The sequence below is a fragment of the Falco rusticolus genome, chromosome Z (assembly GCF_015220075.1).
Source record: "Falco rusticolus isolate bFalRus1 chromosome Z, bFalRus1.pri, whole genome shotgun sequence".
NCBI lineage: Eukaryota > Metazoa > Chordata > Aves > Falconiformes > Falconidae > Falco > Falco rusticolus.
Window position 1 is genome coordinate 75,456,389 of NC_051210.1, and position 8,708 is coordinate 75,465,096.

The 8,708-nt window shown below is 38.9% G+C and overlaps 1 protein-coding gene across 2 annotated transcripts in view; it reads left to right on the forward strand.

The window, feature by feature from the left end:
- Positions 1-8,708, forward strand: part of KIAA1328 (KIAA1328 ortholog) — a 173,756-nt gene that overhangs the window by 115,507 nt on the left and 49,541 nt on the right. For both annotated transcript variants that reach the window (XM_037373535.1, XM_037373536.1), the window contains 2 exons: positions 4,803-5,488; positions 8,342-8,437. In XM_037373535.1, the coding sequence (XP_037229432.1) occupies positions 4,803-5,488; positions 8,342-8,437 (782 nt within the window). The remainder of the gene's footprint in view (positions 1-4,802; positions 5,489-8,341; positions 8,438-8,708) is intronic.

The following is an 8,708-nucleotide window of genomic DNA, read 5'->3' on the forward strand; positions in this document are numbered from 1 at the left end:
ATTTGTGTAGCTGGAGAAGAAGGGTGGCATGTTTAAGAATGCAAAATATACACTTAAAGCTGAGTGCCAGCAAATGCTCACATGCCACTTTGAATGCAGGTTTTTTTGTGCACCTGGCATCCAAGCTCAAACCTCTTAACAAAGAGGAGCAAAAAAAATCGAAGGCAACACAAACATAGGAGGTGTTCCTCTGCTGTCATCTAGCAGCTATAGAATCACTTTTTTGTGATGTGGTGTTCGTTTTTGTTGTTGGTTTTTTTTTTTTTTTTCTGTTGCTACACCTGCTCAGTATATTGAGTTCAGTAGATTTTTTACAGGAAAAATACAGTCTTGTGACTGTCATTCACATAGTTTCTTTGATTTGAGACCACTTGTTTTATTCAGTGGAGTATGGCAATCACAGCTATACATAATTTCTACAGAAAATGGTGCTTTATTTCTTGCTTGAAAAATGGTCGGCTTACCTTCTGAGTTATCTGCTGTATTTATCTTAGGTACTGACAGAGGCAGTTGCTGAACTATTATGTGGGCACTTTATAATGACTGATACTAGGTTACTTATAGTAGCGATTTTACTAAAGGTTTATATGATTTAAAGAAAAAAAATTGATAGACTTCAGTAGATCCTACTAATTTACTTCAGATTCTTTACCTTTTTACATTCTCCTTGGTAAATTCTTACAGACTCCTGGAAAGAATAGCTCCTTAATCACTAATAATGCACTTCAAATAGTCCTATTATTTGAAATAATTGTTCTTATAATGGCATTTCTGTTGCCCTGGTATCCTACCTGAACATATTTACAATATATTCTTCTCATTCTACTGACAAGGCCAAGTGCTTATGCTGTCAATAGACCCACAGACCCAAAGCCAAGCTTTATTCAGATGAGACCCATACATCGACAATACTTAGTGGTGACTGAGTTACAGGTTTAGGATATATATACCTTAGTGAGTGTGTCAGCTAGGTCACTAATATGTGTCCTTGGTGCACTGTAAGGTGTCTCTGTGTATGGTACCCTCTCGTTTGTCCATGTAGAAATGGACATCTTTATGTCTTATCTTTAAATCTCTGTATTCTCCTCTGGTTGCTACTTCTATTCATTCTTCTTGGCTTCCCCCAGGTTTCCCGCTCAGATCAGCACAAAGAACTAGTGCTGAACCTGCATGTTCCTCCCTCTGTTTCTACCCCATCAAAAGAAATGCCAGAGTTGAAAGTCCAGGTTAGAGAAATTTTCTCAAGGTACATTTAAGAAGAATTTTAGCTCATTGTCTCTTTTTCTGTATTCAAATGTATTTCAGCTACAAACTACAAACCCAGGTGCTATGGGTTAAACTCTTAATGCTTTTAACATCTGTAGGAATTTTACTGTTCACTGTAACAGCGCTGTGTCTTGCTAGGACCCTAGCTTTTGTCCTCAGAGTGAAAGACTTCTCGAGGTACTTCTTTCAAACTGTTTCTTAAACATGTTTTGTACATGCAGAACCACCAGTGAAATCTGTCAGGACCTTGCCTGTGTTGAGTTTCTAAGATCTGATCAGTTACTAGTTCATCCCTTGCAGTACAAACCTCTGTGTGCTGGAGTCAGTCTGTAAATGTGTCTCCTCTGCTAGCGCTGTGAGTTAACGCTGCAGAGCACACAAGTTGCGTTTAGGAAGAATTTGCAGAGATGGTAATGCTGCATGCATAAAACTGGTGCACTGTTTGTTTGTAGGAAGTTTTAAGGACTGGATGTTTGTTTAAGCTCCTCTCTGAATCCCTGCACAAAAATTACTGGGATTGCAGTAAAGATTTTGTGGGGCTTCCCACATGTCTTCCTCTTTAAACCCTTCTAAAGATTATTTGAATTATTCTTTTGTTATCTTCTTGTTTTCGTGTGAGTGTTTCACATCTGAACTCCATATGTTGCAAGGAGCAATCTGAGTTTGTTTAAGCCTCAGTTAAAGGAAGTTGTATCTTTAAATACCGTGCAGCAAGCTTGGAAGAGCTCCACAGAGGGGAAAGCACAGCTGTTCCACCATGGTCCATCATGGTTTCCATGTGTCCCGTAGGCAATATCTTTCTTAAAACTCATCTTGTAAAATTACCCAATTCCTTATGCTAATGTGTCTTTAGACTCATGGTATTGGGTGATCTTTGGAATTTTGTTTTGTTTGTTTTTCCCCTTCACCTGGTCTGCATCTTACAGTTCTGTCATGACGTGGTCTGTTCTCATCTGATTCCTCCTAAGTGTAAATGTCAGTATATTCTCCCTGCAGCCTCTACCATCCTGCTATAGTTTTCAGTTAAAGCATTAACAGAAAAACACAACTAGTTAAAAGTGTTGTTGACTACCTTCTGACTCCCAATAGTTAATTTTTCTTTAGGGTTAAACCCTGCAAAGTACTGAGTAGCTGTGAAAGGCATGCTGGAACTCAGTCTTCTGCCTAACTGACCTCCTTCTAAAGGAATAAAAAAACCCCACTCGCATTTGATGACATTAATGAGAATTTTCCCCCTTGCAAACATATTGTAACTGTAAAATAACAGTAAAGTTTCTCTGCCTTGTTATGAAGTCTTTAAATGTCAATGCCGTTTCTGAGACCATCAGGGCAGATTTGATGGCAGCCAAGGTCAACAAATGCTAACTGGTACCTCTCTTTTAGGGCCTTCAGAGACTCTTAATAGAGTCTCAGCCATGAAGTTAATTTGTGATGTGGACCATTATTCTTAAACCTGCTCCTGATGATTATTTTGTACCATCTTCATTCATTTGCATGGATTTCTTAACATTCTGTTGTGTCTTCAGTCAATAACTCCTGAAATAAATAAATTCTTACTGACTTCATCTTTTGAGTCTTCTTTTTCTGTTCCTTTTTACCTCTGTTCATGGGCTGCAGAAGAGTAGGTGTATGCTTGTAGAACACCCTAAGCTGCCAGCTCTGACAGGATCCTCTAAGAATACCTTCAGATCTGCTGTCCTAGGGATTGGGGGACTAGCCACTTGGAAAGCCTCTCTCTGTTGGTGCCCTAAACACAGAAACAGGTGAGGTGGAAAATGAGAGACAACATGTAATCACAGGATTCTCTTACTTTCCCTTTTCTGTAATATTTCTTCCTGTTGCTGGTCATCCCTTTATGTACTGTCTAATTTAGATTAAAAGGGATCTGTAGCCTTTATTTGTTTAGAAAATATTGCTGACAAGGATGGCATGCTACAAATAATAAGTAACAAAACTCTGTCTTTTTGGCAGCATGTTGCATTTCTGCTCAGTTGCCCTGCCAGCCCCTCTGACTTTAAAATATTTTAATGTCCTGCACTTTTCACCTAGTCCAAGCACCAGACTTTCCTCAGACATTTAGCACTGACATTAATGCAAATGTCTGTAACTCACTGGGCCCTTTGGGGCAAAATATGACATCCTTGGCTTTCAATCACATGGCAGAGAGCATGTATTTGTATACACAAAACTGGAAATAATAAAATATCAGTATTCAGGTGCTAATCCACGTTAATTTACATTCTGTGGAGTCTACAAGAATCTTGTAATTGGTTGTCTTGAAGGGCAGCAGAGTATATTTGGTATTTTGTTTATTTATAAAAAAGAATTTAAATTATACATATAAACACTGCATAGATTTGGATTATATCTCTCTTCTAATCATAGCTGGACGCTTACTTGCATTCCTAAATTCTAGTGTTTTGGGGCTTGCTGACTGCCTTCCACTCTGCGTGGACAATACCTATCTAATGTAAGCGTTGCCAAAGCACAAATAATACTTTTCTTTCCATCAGTGGTTACCAAATTTCCCTGCTAAACCACTTTCAGTGCAGTGATATCGTTATCTTTAACAAACCTGGCTTCTGTAATTAAAAAAAATTAAATCTTTGTGAAAGTCCCAAAGGCTGGAGGAATTTAAATTCAGTACGTTATTGAAATTAATGCAGAGGTCTGGCAAAAGAAATGTGAGTGCCTGATTCACTGCTGTTCTGATGTGCATAAAATCTCAAATGCTTGACTGCCTAGGTGAACCATGGTGCAAAGATACTCCAGGATGTAAGTAGGATTTTGGTGTCTGTTGCATAATATCCATGAGTATAACAAAACCACTACAATTTGCTTGCGCTGGGCTGACAAATGTGAATTACAGTTGCTTTCTTTCTTCGGAGTTTTATCAGAGTATAATCACTTGCCCAGCTTAATTGAAAAATCACTTACGTTTATAGCTGAATTTAACCATGTTTTGTATTTAAATGACAGCTTTTGATGTACAACCATTTTTTACAGAATGTAGTTGGTTTTTATCTGTGTTTCTGTAAAGATATTTCAAAAACTCTCATCAAATTTCCAGCAGTAAGTAATATCCCATTCAGTGCAAGGTGAAATGTTTTACATCAAATCTCCTGCTGTGTAATGGCCAATCAAAGAGTATTTATAGTGGCTGAATGGATTTTTTGGCTTGGTATTCAAAATTAAACATTTTCAAACCTTAACATTTAATGTTTTTTGCCACTCTTCAAGTTGATTTTATATAACCCTAGATGCTCACAACTACTTGATACTCTGAAGCGACTCATTTTATGCTGAGGATCCTGCAGGCAGTAGTTTTACATTTATTACACTTGTGTAGATGGAATGAAATGTAGATTTGATAGCAGATTTGTGTCTGTCTTCTGATAAACATTTTCTTGGGTTTTGCTGTATGTCCATCAGCATGATGCAGCAAGTCTGTTTCTGAGAGAACACATTTACAAAGTGAAATTAATGAGCAAAGATAAATTTTGGTAATTCACAGGAAATTGTTTCTGTTGTCGCAGGTTTCCAGTAAGAAGAGCTCATGCCAGCGACCACCACGGGAGCTAGATGGTTCCTACTTGGGTGTTGGGCGACCTCAAACTTTTTATAAGAACAGCAGAGCACCAAATGCTGGAAGCCCAGCTTATGTTGCACTGTCTGAGCCTTGCAGGAATAATCATGATTATGTGACTGAAATACATTACAACCATCAGGAACATCTGAAGGAATACCCAATAGAAAATGGCCTGCACAGAAAGTGTAACAATATGATTTCCCCAACAAAGCAGAGGAGCCCTCGCCATGTAAAACCAGCTCAGGAGATGGACCAGAAAGCAAATGAATTTCAGAGTATGTACCCTCAGCAAGTGAGTCACGGTTGTGCCTGCAGGCATGTAGGGAGCTCAGGGAACGTGCTAGAGAACCACCATGTCAGCCAGGTACTTAGAAGACACACTGGGCCAGTTCACAAAACCTTTGAAAAACCTTGGAGCTATCAAGTTTCTGGGCTGAATGACGGCATGGACTCAGGGCATAAAGAAACAGAGCAGGCTAAAAGGTTGTATGAAGAAAGAAGGCAGAAGCTGGTTCTTCAGAAAATGGAGCTGGAAATAGAAAAGGAACGACTCCAACATTTATTGGCTAAGCAAGAAGCAAAACTGCTCCTAAAACAGCAGCAACTACACCAATCCCATATGGATTATAACAGGTGATTTTGAGATTTCTAATTTTAAAAAAACATTCTAAAGTTTTTAATGAACACATGGCCAGTAGTTAACTAAATTGGGAGAATGGAACTGATAAAATTAGATAGGCAAGACCAGTGGCACAAATTCTAACAGTGATTCAGAGGAGAGGAGACTTTTTAGTATGTTATATACTGTTTGGAAACAGCACGACAGCTGTGGAAAGCAGCAGAGGAAACCAGTATGTGGTAGAAAGAAAGGCACAAGTAGAGCTAAAAGACTAGGTAGGAAAAGAGGAGCAGCAGAAGAAAACGAGAGATTGGTCTTAGTGCAAATGCTTGAAGGTATGCAGGCATCTGGCAAGAGAGCAGTGTGAGTGTGGGAGACGTAGATGTGGCATTCCTCCTTCTTTCCTGGAAAGGTCGGCTTTGAACTATCACACCTTCTTAGGTAAGGACTGGAAGAAGTGTGTTGTACAGAAAAGATGAAGGTAATTATATATATATATAGATATATAGATATATACTTATATATATACAAGGATTCCCTGCCCCCCCAACCCCACCCACACCCCCCATGTGGAAAAGAAAGGGAGCTCTGCTTAGCAAGGACATCTTCTTTCCAGTGATGTTTGTGGAAGGGAGAATGCCAAGACTGAGGCATGCTACATGGTCAAAACTAGAAGAAGGGAAAGGCAATAACCACAGAAATATGGGATGTTGCTTGAAAGACCCACGAGCTTGTTGCAGGAAGTGAGGTAACACCTTCCTGATGATGTAAATGGGGACTCTGGAAAAATGTGAGAAACTGGCTGATTGATCTTGTGTTACTAGAGTGGAGAGGAACAGTGAATGGGAGCAGGTCAAAGCAAACTAAAGTAGCGAGTAAGTAACTCAGTTGAGTTGGCACTTCGGCATTTGGAAGGGACAGCGATAGGGAACGATCCAGCAGTCTTTTAGAAGGAGCAGTTAGGAGGGGTTCACAAAAATGCTTGTTTTGATGCTGTTTTATATGGCAACTGCTGACACCATCCCATAGGAGTCCGCATCACGTGACTCATTTCCTACATCCATGTATTATAACCACCATGGAGGAATGTATCACTTTATCTTAGTCACAGCCCCCGGTTACTTTTCAAATTCTTTAAAAGAGACTACTGTGGTCTTTTGTTTGTTGTTTTGGATTGTATCTTGCATTGAAACTGATGGGTTTGTATGGCTTTAAAAATACCTGTCTTAAAGGCAATCACAGTTGTGTGTGTTGAAAATGACTGCGGTCGCAAACAAAGGATTATGACTTCAGGTGAGAATTAAGTAGGAGCAGATGGATTCTTAATCATCAAATACCTTAATTCTATGCATTCATCCCTCTAATGAAAAACAAGTAGCATATGAAGGACGTACAGCCTGTGTTTTGTCATATTTTTTATTCTAATGAATATTTTTCAGCATTTGAGACATCATAAGCCCAGAAAAGCATAGACCTTAAATATATCTGTAATGATGTTCTTCTTAATACTATTATACCTAATGTAGCCATATTTTTTTCTGAAAAAAACTTTCATGGATTACAGAGCTTTAGTTACCTAAAAGAATTCTGTGAAAGAAAATCACATATGGTCAACCTGAGGACTCTCGTATTTTTTCAGAGGTGTGGGTGAAAGCACATTTGCCATAACCTCTCTAAGAAAAGCAACTAGAATAAAATGTGCTTGCTCTTAAAAAAAAAATAATCAGTCTTTTAGAATTAAGTGCTTGATATTTACAGGTAAATCTCTTAGGCATCACAGTTCTGTTTCAGTTCTAGGGAAGTAATTCATTTTTGCACTTGATAACAGTGTAATTTTATATACTACAAACAATAAAAATTTGTTTAGCTAAGCTCAAATACCCTTTGCTTCATTGTCAGGAGGCTCTAACCTAGTTGATCTCTTAACATCATGACAGTTTAAAAAAACAATACAGCAAAAATCCATTTCCAGATAGTGTTTATTTTTGTCTGTCCTTCTGCATGGGTGGATTGCTGTCTAAGGTCCATTCTGAGCTGCTGGAAGTATTGTCATTGAATGACAAGTAAAAGGTCTGTCCGTTTGTAATTACTGGCTGTTAACTCTTCTGCTCTTTCAGTGGAAGTACGAACTAATCCCTTTTTTTTTTGGCCACGCTGCATCATAACTGCATTTTAATTTCCCACATTTCCCTATTTAGCCTCAAGAGAGAATACTACTTTCAGTCTGCAGTTTCTCTATATATGAAATAGTTGCTTGGCTGTCAAAAATGGTGTGTGTGCAAGGAAGGGAGCAAGTTCAGTGACTCCTGATGCCAGCCACAGCAGAGTGGGCAAATATGGGTAAATCCTGGAAACAGGAATTTTATTCAGATACAAAGGCACAAGCATCTCTGTTGTTGACTTTTCTATCTACACTGGAAAGAAAAAAAAAAAGAGGTGAAGTAATCTGTTAAAAATGGAGCATCATCTCTGGGCCCGTATTTTTGGGAGACACGACAATCTCTGATTAATTCTACGTTGTATGTAGTTTAGATGCAATGCCTTTGAGCTCCAGTGCTGCTGGAGTTGTGATCTGAGCCCAGCAGAAATGGTTGTTATTGAATGCTGTGACCGTTTTCTTAAGGGAGCTGGTCCTTGGAAATAAGTAAATGAAATTTTTCTAATCTCTTTCCAACGGTAACCCTTAGAAGCAAAGGCACTGGACATAAGTCAGCCTTCCAATGAAAAAGTTTACCTGAGAGTGTGAAAACAATTGTGAAAGCTTCTGTGTTTAATGTGTATTTAATTTGTAGACACATAACACATCAGGTGAGTTCCTGGTGTGATGATTTGACCAGCTCCAAACCCAGCTAATTCTGCCCTTTCAGGTTTAGAGGCCACGTTCCTGGTTCAGAAGATGTGCCCATTGATGAAGCACTTGAAAAACTTGCTTTGATGATGAACGGCAACAGCATGGAGCTAAGGTAATTTCTCTCTTCACTTCTAAGTACTTCACAGTGTCAGTATGTCTTCATGACAGTGTGTTATTGGCTGCCAAGTATATTTGTTCATGTGTGTGTTTCAGATTAAGAGCTTTTTTTCTGCAGGAAAGGTAGAAGTCATTGGCTGTGTTGTTTTATGAGTGAACTGAATAGTTATGCTGACCTGTTATTACTCAAGGTTTAGGGGTCGACTTCCTGTAGAGGTATCGGGTTTTGTGTCTCATCTCATAGGGGCGCTATGCTAGCCCAGTGC